At 39.5% G+C, this 19244-nt stretch overlaps 1 protein-coding gene across 9 annotated transcripts in view; it reads right to left on the bottom strand.

Moving 5' to 3' along the window:
- The window catches only part of TATDN1 (TatD DNase domain containing 1), a 54586-nt gene that overhangs the window by 20952 nt on the left and 14390 nt on the right, over positions 1-19244 (bottom strand). For 5 of the 9 annotated variants that reach the window (XM_028105682.2, XM_028105687.1, XM_028105686.1 and 2 more), the window contains 5 exons: positions 18308-18371; positions 16361-16643; positions 10936-11021; positions 10803-10843; positions 8318-8394 (listed from right to left, as the gene is read on the bottom strand). In XM_028105682.2, the coding sequence (XP_027961483.2) occupies positions 8318-8394; positions 10803-10843; positions 10936-11021; positions 16361-16643; positions 18308-18371 (551 nt within the window). Of the gene's footprint in view, positions 1-4957; positions 7837-8317; positions 8395-10802; positions 10844-10935; positions 11022-16360; positions 16644-18307; positions 18372-19244 lie in introns of those variants that run through there. The other 4 variants (XM_028105684.2, XM_088022765.1, XR_015768088.1 and 1 more) reach the window with 3 other exon arrangements.

Below are 19244 nucleotides of genomic sequence, written 5' to 3'. Positions count from 1 at the left end.
GTCTGGCTATAGGTTTATCTATTTTGCTTATTTTTTCAAAGAACCAGCTCTAGTTTCATTGACTGTTTTTTCTCTTTTTAAGTCTATTTCATTTATTTCTGTTCTGATCTTTATTCTCTCTTATCTTCTAATTTTCGACTTCATTTCTTCTCCTTTTTCTAGTTTCTTTAGGTATAACGTTAGATTGAGACTTTTGTTTTCTTGAGATAGGCCTGTATTCCTCCAGACTTCCCTTTTAGAACTGCTTTTGCTGCATCCTAAATATTTTGAACTGTTGTGTTTTCATTTGTCTCAAGGTATTTTTTGATTTCCTCAATCTACTGTTCAGTGGCATGTTCTTTGGCCTCCATGTGTTTGTTTTTTTTTTTTTAACGTTTTTCCTGTAATAGATTTTTTTTTTAAGAATTTTTTTTTTTTTTAAGTAATCTCTATATCCATCGTGGGGCTTGAACTCACAATCCTGAGATCAAGTTGCATCTTCTACCAACTGAGCCAGCCAGGCATCCCTCTGTGATTGATTTCTACTTTCATACTGTTTTTTTTTTTTTTTTCCATACTGTTGTAATCAGAAAAGATGCTTGACAGGATTTCAGTCTTCTTAAGTTTATGGAGACTTGTTTTGTGGCCTCACATGTGAACTATCATGGATAACGTTCCATGTACACTTGAATGTGTATTCTATGTTTGGATGGAGTGTTCTGTATATCTATTAAGTGTATTTGGTCTAATACTTCGTTCAAAGCCACTGTTTCCTTATTGAGCTTCTGTTTGAATGATCTATCCATTGATGTAAGTGGGGTGTTAAAGTCCTGTACTATAATTGTATTACTATCAATTTCCCCCCTTTTGTCTGTTAATGAATTGCTTTATGTATTTTGATGCTATGTTGGGTGCAGATATTTACAACTGTTATTTCCTCTTGTTGGATCCCTTTATCATTGTGCAGTGCCCTTGTCTCTTATAGTTTACTTCAAAACAAAGACTATCATTTCAGTATTGCTACTGCAGCTTTTTGTTGTTGCTCCTGCTTAATATCATTTTCCTCACACTTTCAGTCTGTATGTGTCTTTAGGTCTGAAGTGAGTCTCTCATAGGCAGCGTATAGAAGGGTTTTTTGTTTGTTTTTTGTTTTTTAAATCCAGTCACCCCATGCTTTTTGATTGGAGTATTTGATCCATTAATGTTTAAGGTAATTATTGGTAGGTATGTGCTTATTACCATTTTGTTAATTGTTTTCTGGTTGCTTCTGTAGTTCTTTCTTCTCTTGTTTTCTTCCCTTATGGTTTGATGGCTTTCTTTAGTATTACATTTAGATTCCTTTCTCTTTACTTTTTGTGTATCTATGATAAGTTTTCAGTTTGTGGTTACCATGAGGTTCATATACAACATCCTATGTTTGTAACAGTCTATTTTCAGTTGATGTTCACTTAAGTTTGAACACATTCTAAAAGCACTACATTATTTCCTCCTTTCCAAGTTTTATGTATATGGTGTCATTTTACATCTTTTTGTGTAATTATTAGAGAACTGATTTTACTGAGCTTTTTAATCTTCATACTAGTTTTATAAGTAAATGCTCTACTATCTTAACTGTATGTTTGCTTCTACCAGAGAAACTTTTTATGATTTTCTTCTAGTTAGCCTTTTCTTATCTGCTTAAAGTATGTTTACCATTTCTTGTAAAGACGGTTTAGTGGTAATGAACTCTCAAATTTTGTCTGAGAAATGCTCTCTCTCCTTGCATTCTAAATGATAACCTTGCCAGGCACAGTATTCTTGATTGTAGACTTTTTCCTTTCAGCACTTTGAATATATCATCACACCACTCCCTTCTGGCCTGCAAAGTTTTAGCTAAAAAAATCAGTTGTATATAACTAGTTGCTTTTCTCTCACTGCTTTAAAGACTTTCTCTTTAACTTTTGGCCTTTTTATTATGTGCCTTGGTGTGGACTTCATTGAGTTCATCTTGTTTGGGGCTCTACGTGCTTCCTGGACATCTATTTCCTTCCCCAAGTTAAGAAAGCTTTCAACTGTTTCTTCAGATTTTCTGCCCCTCTCTCTTCTCCTTCTGGGACTCCTTTAGCACACTTGATGTCCTAGAGGTCTCTAACCTATCCTTATTTTAAAAAATTCCTTTTCTGTTCAGCTTGGATGGTTTCCACTACCCTGTCTTCCAGGTCACCAATCTGTTATTTTTCACTTCAGTTATTGTATTATCTCTAATTGGTTCTTTTTAATATTTTCTCTTTTTCTGATTTCATCCACTCCTTTCAAGTTCGCCGAGCATCTTTATGACCATGACTTTGAACTCTTTATCAGGTAGATTGTCTTGATTTTGTTTAGTTCTTTTTGTGAGGTTTTGTCTTGTTCTTTCAATTGGAATAAATTCCTCTGTCTTCCTACTTTGCCTTTTTCTTTTTTCCTCTTTGTATTATGTCACTTACACCTGCTAGCCTTGTAAGCAGTGGCCTTGTGTAGGGAAGCATCCTGTGGGGTTAAGCAGCATAATATCCCCCATGGTCGCCAGAACCAAGCACTCCAGGGGTGTGTCCCATGTGGGCTGCCTATGCCCTCCTGTTGTGTGTGGCAACCGCTGTGGGTGTGCTGGTGGGCAGGGCTGTCCCCAAGTCCAGCTGGCTGAGAAGCCCTCCTGGAGTCACTGCAGGCAAGCTGGGTGGGGCTGGGACGTGATCCTAGCTGGAGCTGTCCACAAGGTGTGGGCGTTGGGGGCAGTAGTTGCTTTGTGGGTTCACCAGTCCCAAACAAGGTGACCCCTGGGTGTTGCTGGGCAGGAGCCACTTCGGAAGGTCACCTGCCTAAACTGGCAGGTTGGGTGGAGTGGGTCTGACAGGGAATGCCAGAGCAGGGTGGGCTGTGCTATCAAGACAGGGAGTGTCAGAACTGACTCTTGTTAGCATCAGGCCAGAAAGGCTGGAGAAGAGCAAAAGAAATGGCACCTGCTAGCATTCCCAGTCCTGGAGAGATTTTCTACAGATCCCTGCCCCTCCAGCACACACCCTAAAATTAGCCAATAAATCTCCCTCCTGTATAACCCAGATACTTTTTCAACTGCTGCCTCGCCACTGGATCTTGGAGTGAGTAATACAGTGTGCTGGCCCTTTAAGAGTACAGTCTCAGTTTCTTATAGCACTCCGGCTCTGCTGGAGTGAAGTCCTGCTGGTTATCAAAGCCAAATGTGATGGGGGCTTGTCTTCCTGGTGCAGATCCCCAGGGCAGGCAGGGGCAGGGGGCACCTGATGTGGGGCTTGATCTCCTTGCTCCTCTGGGAGGACCTCTACACCTGTGATATCCCTCCTGGTTGTGAGTTGCCATACCACGTTTGGTTCCCTACCATGTCTCTGCTCCTCCTTACCCTTCACAGTGTGGCTTTTTCTTTATAGTGTGGAAGAGCTGTTCTAATCAGGTCATTCTCTGAACGCGTTGCATTACGTATAGTTGTTGCATGGGTGTGTCTGTGGGAGGAGTTGGGATCCTCCTACTCCATCCACCGTGTTCCCTGGTCATGTCAACACGAAGGAAACTTTGCCTTCTGTATTTCTTACAGGATATCTAGAGTCTTGACCAGATTCAGGTTGGATTTTTTTCTTCTTCTTTTTTTGGCAAGACTTTCATAGTTGGTGGTATGATCTTCTATTGTTTAGAGAGGCACACAGTGTCTGGCTGTATTTTAGTGATAGGAGGCAGCCATGGCTGCCCAGTGCTTAAGACCTCTTTGTTCACCAGGAATTGCAGAATGTTGATAGAACTCTGTCAGCCCTTTATTCACTAGAATACTTGTATAAAAATTCCTGTGTCTACTATTAGGTACCCAGTGTAGTTGGGAGAGGGGAAGATTATGTATCTTCCTGTCGAATGTGTGGATTCCCTCACTTCCTCCAATGGTAGTGGTATTTTAACACAGACATTCAATTTTTAATCACTAAGGAACTTTTATGTTTTTTTCTTGTAATATTCTGTTCATATTTTATATCAGGTCTCTTTTAAATTTTTCCTTGTTTCCTCTGGTGTTAATTTTTCTATTTATCTTGGTCTTTTTCTTCTTATTGGTTCACCTCATTTATCCCGTGGTCCTCAATTATCAGTTTATACTTAAGGAGGCTTGAGTCGCCAGTGTTGTGTTCCCTCTGCTTTTGTGAAGACAGAGGACTGTTTTACTGTCAGTTCTCTGAGTGGGGAGTCTAACTGGAAGCTCCTTGTGGGACAGGCCAGGACTGGGCATACTGATCTGCAATTTCATTTAAGAGTGAGAAGGGAGGGGGCTGTGAGGCTTTTGCTCCTCTAAATGCTTTCCTCTGGGATCAACGTCTGAATTGCCAAGTCTTGGCTCGCACAATTTGTCCAGTTTTCTTGAGAAAAGAGATTTCCCTCTGAGTAGAAATGCTTGCTGCACCTGTACTCTGTGCCTGGCCGTGACTCTAGGGAGTGATAGCTTTCCCTACAGAGGCCCTGAATGCCCCGAACTTGGTCCTGTTTATCACTAATTCTAAACCCAAAGTCCTCTCTGTGATTCTGCATGCTAAATTTGTTCTCACCTCCTTTGGGGCCCTTTAGTCTAAGTGGTCTCTTCCAGAAACTCCAGCCTTGTTTCTTTGCTCTTAGAGGTTTTCCATTTTGAATACGTAGGATTTTACTTTAGAATGATTCTAGGAGGAGTGAAAGGGAAATGTGTGTCTAGTTTGCCATAAATATCAGCCTTTTTATTACTGTTCTCTAGAAAAAAAACAAAACTCTTTATTTTTCGGCCAACTTAACAGTTGATCAATATGAATATTTTCAAAAACTATATTGATATGCTTGATATGGGTATTTAAAACTTCCAGCTACCAGTTGCATATTTTTAATCTCTTGAAAAGAAACATCTGACTTAGATGCTTCCTACATATACTCCATGCTTGTAAAAACTGATCTAAATACAGAAATATATACTACGAAGAAATACTTTTAAATCAAAGCCAATTATATCTTTAATGAGGTTTTCCATTTAAGGGAGAGCAGCTATGATTCTGTAGTCAAATTTGAAACTTTCCCATTTTCTTGGAGGAAAATGTTATAATTTAACCCTTAGAAACCAGACTTTATGTCATAGGTAGTATAGATTAAATTGCCGTAACTCAGAGACTCAGATTAAAGACTGCAATAAATTGAATCTAAGAATAAGAATAGAAATACTGACTGATTAAACGACTAACCTTAATTCTGAGTTAACACAGTAAAAAAAAATCTCATGTCATTAAAGCCAAACCTTTATAAATTCAAGGTCATGTAGAAATCTCTTAAGACAAATGTACATTTCAAGTTGGTGAAATAAAGACCTTCTACCCTCTCCCTTTAAAAAAAAAAAATTATAGAGAGAGTAAGAGTGCAAGCAGGGCAGAAGGAGAGAGAGGATCTCCAGCAGACTCCATGGTGAGCATGGAGCCTGACGTGGGGCCCAATCCCATGACCCTAAGATCATGACCTGAGCCAAAACCAAGAGTCAGATGTTCAACCGAGCCACCCAGGCACCCCTACTGTCTTCTCTTAAAAATAATTTCAAAATAATAAAAAACCCACATTTTTTTATAAAACTAGGAGATGTTTTCGACTCCTAGTCACAAAATATAAAGCAGAAAGTAGATGGTAAAATGATAAATGATCTGTTTATGTGCTAAGTGATTTAAGTGCCATGTGACTGCAGAGCGAGATGCTGAAGACAAACCAATTCACCCAAGGAATTTCTAAGAACTGGAAGATCTAGGTACTTAGGCTGGGATAATGGCATAAGGCAAGGGACTGAGTGGGAACTGTTTTAAAAGGTGGGGAACAGAAAAGACAGAAGTCTCAGATTACTTTCCAGTGAACCTGGTGCAGTGGCTTCAGAGAGAGAAGGGGGCAGAGGTTGTGTGCACAGTCTCTGGAGAAGCTAAATCAGAGAACAAGCAGCAGCACAGAGGAGCGCAGGGGGAAGCATGGGGCTGAAAACAGAGACCAGTCTGAATGCTGACTTTTCGGTGAGGTCCTCTCTCCAACCTAATTCTGCTCCAGAACACAGGTACACTGATGAATCCCCACCGTTTTTCCAGCAGAGATTGGAGGATCCCTCTCTGAAGAAAATGAAGTAACCCAGAAAGATCCTGGCAAACTGACATTTAGGAATCCCTGGTGAGGTCAGCTGGCCTGCCAGTTGATGGGCTGTCTCCCCACAGAGATTCCAAAGAGCTTTTTTTCTTAATTTTTTATAAAACTGCGTAAGAATTGCCTGACATTTGAAGAAAAGTCATGACGGAGACTAAAAGGAACTCAAGAGGAAATAAAAGCATCCTATGGCAAACAAAAAAATAACTATAATTCCTATCTTTAGAGAGATAAGAAGATGCATCTGCATCTGTCAAACTAGATAATGGTAGGGAAGAGCTTTCAGAGATTAAAACCAGAAAGCTGAAATTTTATTAAAAAGTTGAAAAATATTTTTGAAAGTAGGGGGAAAAACAGAGATAGAAATTACAAGGGGAAAAAAGTTGAGATCACAGTATGAGCTTGGGAGGTCCAAAGAAAGAACAGAAAAAATTTCCCAGGACTGACAGAGATGAGCTTCTAGCTGGAATGGGCCAGTAGAAAATGCAGAAACTCTGAATGACAAACCCATCAAAACACCTTTGTGAAGTCTGATAATACCAAAGGTAAAGAAATAAAATATTCCACTAGGAGAAAATAGTAGGTCACAGGGTAAGGACTGGTAATCAGAATAGCCACTGATTTACTGACATTAAACCTAGAAATGGAGCCCTGTAAATTCCTATGAAAATTATTTCTAGTCCAGAATTTTATGCCCAGGAAAAATACCATGTGGGTTTTTGTTTTTCGTTCATTAGCTATCCAGGCAAACTTTCAAGAGCAAAGTAAATCCATTCAACAAAACTGAATACATGGGATATAAGAGTTCCATCATAGAGCAGACAGTGGTCCAAAATGAAGCTGGCAAGGTCAGGAACTAGACAGATTATCTAGACAGTTTTCCTCATGCAGAAAAACAGAGAAAGGGCATTTTACAGAGCGGGTGCAAAGTGTGAGAAGGCTTCAACTTTTGAAGAAAACCAAGTAAATGAAAACAAGGAAAGCTGCTCTAGGAAAATAAAAAAAGTGGTATATCCTGTAGTTCAGCAGTCAATATTTACACAGACCTAATAATGAAAACACTTAAAGATGCATACAACCTAAAATTCTGAAGTATACCGATAAGCCTGTGGAGGAAAGAATGCAGGTGGCAGGAAAGTGCTGGATATAGAACGAAGACGCTCGTACTCCTTCATGGAAACAGAGGAGATGAATTAAGAGATAACCGCACATATATAAATATTACTTAGACACAGGACGATAAAGAGCAAAGTGCGCGTCTCTGGAAAAGCTGACTTACAGGTAGAGTATGGTGGGGAGACTGTGTTTGTTAAGCTTTTTAGAACTACTTTATAATCTGTTATTCATGTATTCCTTTCCATAGTGGTTTATTAATTAAATCATTAAAATATAGAAGTAGCATCTAGGACATATAAATAAATCTGAACTCTATAGCAAATAATTTCTTGGTTCTATTTCCCTGAAGAGATATTTTAGTAAAAAATAATGTAGTCAGCTAAGTGGTAGTTTTAAAAGGAATGAGACACTGGAGAAGGCGAGCCCAGGGGCTCGGCAGTGCTCGCTGACTATGCTGGGCTTACGCAGACTGGTGTGGTGGGATAGCAGGAAGGCCAGCGAGTGTGGGGCCAGAGGACACTGGTTCTCATGCTGTGAGTTACTTTATGCCTGTTTCTTAACTTCTGTGAGCCTCAGTTTCTTGGCCTATAGAGATACACAAAATGATTATGTCATAGTAGGACTTTCCCCCGGGGCAGACATCACTTGTGTATATGCATACACAATGCTGAGAACACGTATGTTTTAAAGGGATAAAATGACTGGAGGAAAAATTGCGTTGCTAGAGAAAGCTGTCAATCTCCACACAAAACTGTTTCTATAACTGCGATACAGGGTTAGTAGTTTATAACCTGCAAGTTTTTTTTAAGTAGACTCTGTGACCAAAGTGGGGCTTGAACTCACCACCCCAAGATCAAGAGCCGCATGCTCTACCATCTGAGCCAGCCAGGTACCCTGTAACTTTCAAGTTTACTTGCAGGAGTAATGTAGTTTAATTTCTTACATATTTATGGAAATTCACAGGCCAAGATCAATGTGATAAATAAATACATTTAAATCCTTATCTGCAATTCACTGTAAAACAAGGAATCTACTTAATATAAAACAAGCAAATTTAAGGACCTACCAGCCATTAAATCCTATGTAGAGATCCAAGTCAGTCAAGGCGGCTGCTGCTTCCTTCGTACCATCAAATGAATGCACCTAAGGAGGTACAGGTACAATTTCATTGAATGATTACTCTTTCTTTAAAATCCTAAATAACACTAATAAGACTTTCTTAGCAAAAATATAAATGCATTAGGGTTTTTTGGGCCAGAGGGTTTCAAATGCAGTGTCCCCTACAATTTTTATTTTCAAATCCAATCTCACAATTAAAATGGGTCAACATCTCCACTGGTGTGAGGCAAGAGGGGAGACGGCCGCCTGGAATTTCTATCCGGGGCTGGCTGATGGCTCTGTTCCAGCATTCCTGCGGTGCCCCCAGGAAGGGGACCGGCGGTGGGAGCCACATTCTCAGGCAAAAGCATGAAGTTAAAAATGTGACAAAACCATGTAAAGTGTATCTTCAAATGTTCAATTTTTATGTTACGGGATACTTTTTTCTAGAAGAGAGGACTTAAGAGACAAATTTTAAGATCTATTCAGAGTTGTGAGAATGTCACTAAAAAAAACAGTAATAATCACCTCAGGAGGCAAAAAGGAGTAAGATGGTGGTGTTCTCCTTCAGAGAGACAGGGTTTCAAGCATAGTTTTTCACACTTCGGATGTATTTTTGTAACCAAAACAGTAAGTAACAACACTTCTTTAAATACACCTAACAAGTGGGGGCACCTGGGTGGCTCAGTTGGTTAAGCATCCAACTCTTGGTTTCAGTTCAGGTCATGATCTCATGGGTCATGGGGTCGAGCCCCATGTGGGGCTCAGTGTGGAGTCTGCTTGGGATTCTCACTCTCCTCTCCCTCTGCCCTTCCCCCGCTCATGTGTGCATGTTCTTTTAAATAAATCTTTTTATAAATAAATAAGCACACACACCTAACAAGTGATGTCATTAATACGTTCATACAGCATCCAGGGTCCAGGGTCCGAATCCACTATGAATAACATGCTTCTCAAAAATAAAATTGTGTTGGGCGCCTGGGTGGCTCAGTTGGTTGAGCGACTGCCTTCGGCTCAGGTCATGATCCTGGAGTCCCGGGATCGAGTCCCACATCGGGCTTCCTGCTTAGCGGGGAGTCTGCTTCTCCCTCTGACCCTCTTCCCTCTCGTGCTTTCTATCTCTCATTCTCTCTCTCTCTCAAATAAATAAATAAAATCTTTAAAAAAATAAAATAAAATAAAACTGTGTTACACAACTGCCCAGAAGGGTTTAGTCTTCCCTTCAGCATTTCCAGCTGACTAGAAAATATATCCTCCATTAATATCAAAATAATTTTAAATAAGACTCTTCATAAACCATTTCAGAAAATTAGTTATACTTTATTTGGCAGTTTTTTTATTTTTAAGTAATCTCTACACCCAATGTGAGGGTTGAACTTACAACTCCAAGATCAAGAGTCACACATTCTACCAACTGAGCCAGCCAGGTGCCCCTTGGTAATATCTTTTTTTGATAAACGTCAAACATTTAGGTTGGATATGTTGCTGTAAAGCAAATGGGCTAAGAGGTGGAACCATTAATCCCAAGGACGTTAATCAGAGCCTCTAAGCCTCTCTCAGTTCCCAGGTACAGTTCCTAAAGGATAAATTGCAGGGTCAGTAAACTGTAGATAAAAATGTGCACAGCACTGCAGAAAACATTATCACCAGCGTCTGGGGGACATGAAGCAGAGGCTACAAACGAAAGAATACAGGCGACACTCAAAGCAACACAGTGTGGGTATGCAGTGAGTGCTCAGTGCCACTTCCTCTTTCTTTAGTTGGACTTAGTACGACTGATTTTATATATCTGGATCATAGCTTTTCTGCTAGAGACTTAGTGAATCGCTCCTAAAATTACAGGTGAAAATTTGTGCATCTGAGAATTTTTCTGAGGCAGATTTTCAAAAGAACCCATAATCCAAAAGATTTTAAAAAACACTGCTTTGGATGCCTGAGCTAAGGCAGATAAGATTTATGGGAACTGACTGAAATGACCACACAGAAGTGTTTAGAGTAGAAGCAAATTACAGAAAGAAGGGGTCTCTAATCAGAGTGGTTAACAGTAAATGAATACAGCTGACAAGAAATTAAGAAGGCAAACCTGAAGTGAGGATTAAAATACTTGATTAAAATTAGTTTATACTCTGTTCAGAATTTCAATTGGAAAACGCTGAGGAACGTCTGCTGGAAGAGGCAGAGAAGAAGTATCACCCACACTCCTAAAATGTGAGTAAATTCATGGGGTTTTCTTGTGAACCGAATTCTTTATCATTCTTGTACTTTGAACAAAATACATGTAATTAAGTCAGTGTGATTTATGTATCACATCTGGTCCATAGATTCTATCGTAAATGTATGTCCTTCAGTAACAGGGGGAAGAACATCTACTGCTGATACCTGGATTACTTCACCAACCTGAGGAACAAGAAAGCTTCTGGGCATCATCTAGTAAAAACAACTCTTCTACTTACCACTCCCCCCACACACCGGTCTCTGTTTCTTTTCATTATGTCTGTGAATTAAAAACAAACAACTGTTGGCAAATACCTTGCTTGATTTCTGCAAAATTCTTAAATTCTAAATTAGATTTTAGCTTTAACTCACCCAAAAATTCAGCATGTGAGTTCCTACAGTGAAGAAACATTGGTAATTTTGTTTGTTCTGCCAGTTCAAACTGTTTTTCAAAATATCTGTATGACACCAAAAAAAAATTTCCTTGTTTAATTTAGCGTGAGAAAAATAATTATGTTAAATATTTTTTTTTAAGTTAAAGGACTTTTATTATTTTGAGATCATAGGACAGAAGTATGAACTCAGACATTTAAAACACATCTGGCTTAGCCAAAGGCTTTATAACAAACTTCCAGAAAAGGATACTTCATTTTCAGGGATTACAAAATTATTTTCAAAAATGTTGGTTAGCTTTCCATTATAAATGCTAGGTAAATTAGATAGCACTTTACTACTCATCACTAGAAATAGCTATAATGTTTAAGTTTATAGTGATGGGAGCTGTTCCCTCAAATAATTACTTTTTTTAAAAAAAGATTTTGAGAGAGAGAGAGACAGCTAGAGAGAACACAAGGGGGGGCGGGGTAGGTAGCAGGAGAGGGAGAAACAGGAGCAGGGAGCCTGACGTAGGGCTCAATCCTAGAACCCCAGGATCATGACCTGAGCTGAAGGCAGACACATAACCGAATGAGCCACCCAGGCGCCCCTCAAATAATTACTTTTAACTAGCTTTTCCCACCAAACCCCAGCAAATGAAGCAGACACCCTCCCATCACCCGTGGGATCCCTTCCCTGCAGCATGTGTTGGAGGTGAATACATCACCAGCGTCTTGCCCTGAGAGCTGGCTGAGCACCATCAGTGGAAGTCAGTTCGCTCCAGCAAGGGGCCAGGGAAGGCTTTATACTGTTTTCCATGTGCTGTTATACAAGAAATTACTACCACTAAACACAAGGATTTATTAAATATAAGTAGCACAAAAACTGAAACACTATTTTTCAAAGATATAAAAATGATATGATAAAATGGCAGCCGTGGGGCACCTGGGTGGTTGTCGGTTAAGCGTCTGCCTTCGGCTCAGGTCGTGATCCCAGGGTCCTGGGATCAAGCCTGGGATTGAGCCTTGCATCGGGCTCCTCGCCCAGTGGAAAGCCTGCTTCTCCCTCTCCCTCTGCCTGCCACTCCCCATGCAGTGCTCTCTCTCTCTCTCTCTAACAAATAAAATCTTAAAAAAAAATAAAATGGCAGCTGTGAATGTTTGGAGAGTTTTTAAACTCTCTTTAAACTTTAAACTCTAAAGTTTATAAAAACTTTATAAAAAGGTTTTTTCAAGTGCCACATGCCATTATCTCATCTGATCCACAAAATAACCCTAGAATAGGTTAAGGGTTGGTGTCAGGGTATGTAGGACCTCATCCAAGATCACAACACAACATGACAAACTTGGACCCAGAACTTGAGTGCTCTAATTCCAGGTCCCAGCCAAATTGACAAAGTTGTGACGTTTCTAAGAAGCCCTTTCTGGTCGCACAGCATAATGACAATAGCCAGATGATATAACGGGGTGGGTGTTCGGGTCTTCTCACTCAGCGTGGGCTTACTCATTCTCCACTCATGGTCATGCAGTTCAAATGAAACCAAGAGTTACAGACAGTAAGGGTCTTATTTTCCTACAGGAGTTTACCTCTTCTAGGCACCTTTATTTTCGGGAACAATTTCTCGGTGTTTAATTTAAATCTCTTGCTATATATTCCTCTATCTTGTCTCCCTGAAATACAGGACAACCATTTTCCTGGAGTACCCCTTTGTCCTCTTGAAAATGCTAAATTTTAAAATTAGAAATATAAGTGTACTTCTTAAATAGCTTTCATAATGTTGGTGGTCTTTGTCTTTATTACCCAGTGTTTATGCTTTTAAATCACCTTTTCAGATTCTGCTGGGCTAGAATAAGCAAAAATAATTTTAGTTAACAAAGTGCTGAAATTTCAGACTGCAGGAAATAGAAATGAAATATCGAAAGAAAAGTCACTATTTCCATAACCTCTAAAGTAATTCAAATGTCAGCAATGAAATGTGCTCCAGTCATTACGTAAACTTCACCGTGGATCTGGCTTCTGGCTACGCACCGCACTCTCTGCTTTACGGCTCCCCACTCTACACGGATCATTTCTTTCACACACAATTCTATGTGCAAAGCCACACAACCGAGCCACAGATTTACAGAATCTAATGATCCCCTTGAGAATAAGCCTATCACAGCAGGCAAAAGTAAAAATAATGAAAATAACAGATGCTCAAGCAACGTGCCTCCAGAATTCTGCATATGAGAAAAGAAAGGTCCGTGCACTCAAGCTAGCTAGGTATCTTAAGGAGGCCAAGTACTCCTAATGACATAAATTGAGGATAACTAGTGCTTGACATTAAGTACCTGTTGCCTTTAAAGAAAAAACCCACCATGGTAACTAGAAATCGCATAAGTTACAGGGCAGCAGAAAATGGCACCTATCAAGAGATTTTTTTTTCTTAATTCACATACAAAAAGCTCTGTTTGAGTTAGATTTGCTCATTTTAGTGAAGCTGTAATTTGCTTCTGATTGTATTACTGCTTCTTCCATTTTAGGGTCAACAATAACTGAGGACAAGGGCTTGCACAAGGTCAGCTTCCGAGTAGTTGTTAGTAATTCAGACTGAGGCAACTCCCAAAAGCCCAGAGCCTTACAGCACTGCACCTTAATCCACAGAGTGGGGCCGCCTCTGGACTGGCCCATGGCAAGGACAGCCTCACTCTCTCATCTCTGAGGTTCCCTAAATCCCCAGACGGTTATTTTGAAATCTTGTCTGATGTCGGATTTCTTTTTCCAAAACAGACCTGCCCAGTATTAACATTTTAAAGCCCCAAGGAAAATCCCACAGCAAATTCCTCCAACTCAAGCGAACTAAGCTCTGAACTTGCAACAAGGAAAGGGAATGTAGCATGGGGCAGAAACTGAAAAATACAGCGTATGCTTCAAGGAAAACCTTTCCTTGGCAACTCCGGCTTCTTCCTTTTCATGCTCTTTAAAAAATCTTTTAAAAAACCCCAAGGAAAAAGAAGAGTCTGTATTTTCTTTCGGAAGAAAGTATTTCTAAGACTACCCCCACAGCCACAATTTCTGGAGCATATACTTTGTGGCAAGCATGTTAAGATGGGCTTTACATACCAAGTGTTAAGAAAGGTAGGCAGTATTAGCCCCATTTTAATGATGAGGAAATGGAGATTTACAAAGAGACATAGAGCCACCAAATAGCATTTACGATTTAAACCCAAAGCTGTTGATTCTAAAGATAACTACTTTGCACAGTTATATACTGCCTTTACTTACCAGTAGGTCTCAGACAGTATTTTTTAGCCACTGTGTCTACTGCACATTAGTTCTGTCTTGCCTTCTCACATCACACCATTTTCTATTTTTCTCTGATACATCTTTTTCCTGACTGCATTTTTACTTAAACAAAAGCAACAAACCATACACTGGTTAATTGTCTCAGATGGTATAAAAGAACAGCCCCCAAATTTAAATTCTTCCAAGAAAAGATCCAACAGTGAAAGCTGAAGTATAGGCTTTTTAATCCATGCTGCTCTCCAGGAATCAAAAAGACCCCTTTCCCCTTATTAAAAACTCAGTGAACATTTACGGAGTACCCGCCGTGTGCTGGGAGTACTGCACATGGTGCTATGGGCACAACAACATGAGTGAGGCTGGGTATGTGACTCCAGAGAACTCAGACACTAGTCTGCTGTGGGACGGGAAGGGGTGACATAAACATATTCCAGGACAATGTGCAAAATGCTGAAACAAGTACAGAGCACCTCGTGTGCAGGGAGGGAGCTGCACGCTGGGAGCATATGCTAGGGGAAAGGGAGGGAGCATCAGCACAAGTGGGGCGGGGGAGGTTGTTTCCTTAACATCAATCTAAATGGGATTCCTACTGGTGTTTTTTTTTTTTTACTAAATCATTCGATGTTTTATAATTTAAAAAAATCTCAAATTGAACTGCCCGTCTTTTCAAAATTTATACCATACTTTAGTTTGTCCTTAGCTTTATCTATTCTGGAAGAGACCTAGCTCACATCCCCTCACCTTATTAGCAAAGCCTTCCCTAACTCCCCCAGAAAGTCCTTCCCCCTGCTGTCATACACCTTTTTGTTAGCATTTTCCAAACCATTTTAATTATTTATGTCCTCTCTTGTCTATGTCCTCTCTTGTCTATAAAGGCATCAGAACCAAGCCTATTCTTTGTATTACACTGAGGAGGCACTTCGTAATCATTCACTGAATGGAGTTTAAACTCTCTAGTACGGATTAATACCTGGGCAATTGGTATCTGTGTTCAAGCATAAACTATACCCTGCTATACATACTGTTTTAAGTTCTGATCTTAAGGTGATGCTGGAAATATTCTCAGAGCAGTAAAACAGAACTATCGATGTTTTCATTAAATACAAAAGAAATCGAGTTTAGGGTATTTAGGTTGCATTTTAGAATCAGTTTGAATGCATCTGGATCAAAGTCTTATGAGCAGGGAATCCTGAGGGACTCTGCCACTGCCCTTCATTGTCACACCCCACACCGTCTGTTTGCTTCACGACACTCATCTTGGCCAAAAACAGACTCTAAAGTGGAGGAATTATGATCTGTGGGCTTTACCTAAGAAACACAAACTATTCTTCTATTTAAATGTGAATATGTGAACTTTTAAGATGAGCGACCTATAAATGATATTCAAGAGAGGTTAAGGATTTAGTAATCCTGCTGGTAATCATGTGAATGTCCCTGAAAACCACAGCATCATACATCACTAAACAGCTCTGAGAGGATTTATTCTACTGTTTTATTACCGGGATTATTAATACATTGTTTTTGAAATGCAACAAAATGCTCATGTCTTAAATTAAGTCTATGACCTAATTTTTCTTTTTGGCCTATCACACTACCCACCGATATGCTGACGGGAGCTCCAACTAAAAGGTATAGGCAGTGGGTTGTAGGAAGTCTACAAGGGTTGGGAACTTTGGAATTTTCTGAGACGCCACCACTCTCCATATGGGTCCTGTGAAAAGACCCTCACATTCTAAGTTGACTATATCCAGTGCCCAGCAAGAGGAGGTTTTTCCTACTTTGGTGATTGATCCTATATCTCTTTTTAATACCCTTGGCTCTTAAATCATGCCCCAACTGAATTTAAATCATTTCATTGGAATGGTTCATGCATGAATACATTCATGAGGCAAAGAACAACGAAAGTCTCCATCACGTAAAACTCATCCCTTATTTCTACCATTAAAATTAAGTTAGATGGTTAATCAATTAGAAACTATATGCTTCCATCCCTTCCATTTCACTTAACTTTTGATATACAAAGGGAAAAACAAAAAATCTTGATGCTTAATCCAACTACATTCTGAACAGATAAAAGCTATTTTAAAAAAATCACTCGTAAGATTGTATGATAATTACAAAAATCAAAAAATTTCCTTACTTGAGCTGAGTATCTTTGGGACAGAACTGTAGTCGGTCAAAATCTTTAAAAGATAAAAAAAGAACCAGTAACAACTCATTACCTTGTGCAGAACAAATCACTTTCAAAGTCACTCTAACAGGGCTAGGTTGGCACTTACCCAGTCCACACTCCCCTATTGCTACAACTTTCCCCTTATTGTTTTCAGCAAGATTTAACAACTCCCTTAAGTAAAGATCAGGATCATTCTTTTCAAATTCATCACATCTTGTAGGATGACATCCAACTGTACTGAAAAACATATCTAGCACAAAATAATGTCTTAGGATTATTTTCAAAATATTTTTCATATTACATTTAATATGCAAAAATGATAAGAATAAGTTCAACTGGTTAATTTTTAACAATAGCCATAAACTATTTGAACCACAAGAATTGATTAAGGTCAATCAGATGATAGTTTTTGGAATACCTTAACAAAGCAGGACATGAATATGAAAACTGCCATAACATATTAGTAAAAAGAATTAATTCAACTTTCCAAAGCTTGGTATTCACTGAGTCTTGTAGAATAGAAAATGAAACAATTTCTTGGAGAATGAAATATCATAACCTAATTATATCTGTTATATTCACTATTCACATCACTGTCTTGTTTCACATATTTAATATAAGAATGTATTTCTTCCGCTTAAAAAGGGTGACTTAAAGAGATGGAAGGGGGATTTTTTTTTTTTTTAAGATTTTATTTACTTATTTGAGAGAAAGAAAGAGAGCACAAGGTGGGGGAGGGGCAGAGGGAGAGGGAGAAGCAGGCTCTCCCCTGAGCAGGGAGCACTCTGGGCTCAATCCCAGGACGCCTGGGATCATGCCCTGAGCCCACGACAGAAGCTTAACTGACTGACCCAGACGCCCTGGGATTGGTTTTTCTAATAAAAAATAAAGCTCACTTATTTGGAGACCACACCTTGATAGCTGTAATTGTATGGAACATGAATAACAAGTCAAAAAGGGCTTCTGAGTGGCCTGCACCTGAACCCACGGGAGAGGTGGGGAGCCTTCCTCAGCCTCTCCTGCAGGTGTTTACATATAAAGGAGGCAGAGGTTTTAAAGCAGTGAGGACACAGGTACGGGAGGAGGAGTGAAGACGGCTGACAAGGGGAGCTTCAAGAACTTTTAAAAGCATATCTCTTTGGGAATTAAAAGTATAGAAGACCATATTCTTATACCCCCAAAGGCATCTGGGAAGGTGACTACTTTTAATCACTAAGAAAAAATGTCAGTGGATCCTGAAAAGTATGCATTTTAAAAAGATTTCCATAAAAAATAACTTAAGTAAATCAGTATTTTGAAAAATAACATGGAATGCCTAATCTTCAATGTCTAGCAAAAGCAGCATGCATGCCAAAACACAAAACCAAAATAAGTTAGGTAGAATGAATGCCAGATAAAGGTTTTCTGTAAGTAGGATTTCCTTAGGAACCAATTCCAAAACTTCATAGATTTTAAATAAAATGCAAAATGTATGAACATAAAGTGAGCCGAGAGATTATTTATTTATTACTTGCATTCCTGGGGCCTTACAACAACGGTCTACATGATAAATATTTAATAAATGACCCTTAACAGTTTAAAAAATGCAAATAAAAAGCAACTCACATCTTAAGCACATTACAACATACAAAAATCTTGCATCAGAAATATGTGAGGCTAAACTGTATACCCAGTGAACTTAATTCTCATTAACTGGAATCTTAAAATAATGGTTAAATACAGTGAGAGAGAGGGTTTAATCACATCTGATAGGCTAGTGGGCACTTAGAATTCTTGCATTTTAATCATGTCCCATTGCAATCAGTCTTTTTCTGTTACTTCTACAGTCACAATCCATTGTATCTGAGGCAGTTTTTAGAAAGATTTCTTCAAAATAACTCATATTTGGGGGGGGTAAAAGTAATATGAGGATACCATTTGTTTGTGCCAAATGCAGTGCCTCTTTACTGTCCTGCAGATTTCCACCTGTAATCATAAACTGAAATAGAAAGAAATAAAATAAGCCTACTTGAACAGAGCATCAACAACAGTTTCCGAAACATGCCTTCCTGTTGTTTTCCAGAATGCTTTTCTCTCTTTGACTGTCACACACTTACCCTTCCTTTTATTTTTTTTAAGATCTTATTTGTTTATTTGACACAGAGAGAGCGAGAGCAGGAACACAAGCAGGGAGAGTGGGAGAGGGAGAAGTAGGCCTACCGCCGAGCAGGGAGCCCGATGCGGGGCTTGATCCCAGGACCCCGGGATCATGACCTGAGCCGAAGGCAGACGCCCAATGACTGAGCCACCCAGGCGCCCCACACTTACCCTTCCTTTAAAATTTGGCTGGAAGGTCATCGCCTATTTAGAGTGGTCCCTGACCACCCCTCTCCATACAAGCATACATACAACACAGAATTTGTCACGCCTTCCCATTAAAATGTATTCACATGTCTGTTTTTCCAGTTAGATCAAGAGCTCCTTAAGGACAGAGATCACATTATGAAAGACCGAATAACTAAAGAATTTAGAATTCTTTTAATCTGGGGCACCTGGGTGGCTCAGTCGGTGAAGAGGCTGCCTTCGGCTCAGGTCATGATCCCAGGTTCCTGGGATCGAGCCCCACATCGGGTTCCCTGCTCCACAGGAAACCTGCTTCTCCCTCTCCCACCCCCCCTGCTTGTGTTCCCTCTCTCGCTGTGTCTCTCTCTGTCAAATAAATTAAAAATCTTAAAAAAATAAAAATTCTTTTAATCTAAATTGGAGATTCAGTAGTGTTTATTAATTCAACAGTTCTCCAAGTGTGGTCCCGGAACCCCCGGGAGAATGTGAGGTCAAAACTATTTTCATAATAATTCTAAGATGCTATTTG

This window comes from Eumetopias jubatus, unplaced genomic scaffold (assembly GCF_037043125.1).
Source record: "Eumetopias jubatus isolate StellerSeaLion01/CBP00866 unplaced genomic scaffold, mEumJub1_p1.0 scaffold_4, whole genome shotgun sequence".
NCBI classification, from domain to species: Eukaryota; Metazoa; Chordata; class Mammalia; order Carnivora; family Otariidae; genus Eumetopias; species Eumetopias jubatus.
The sequence above is the reverse complement of the archived record's forward strand: the minus strand, read 5'-3'. Positions and strand labels throughout refer to the sequence as shown.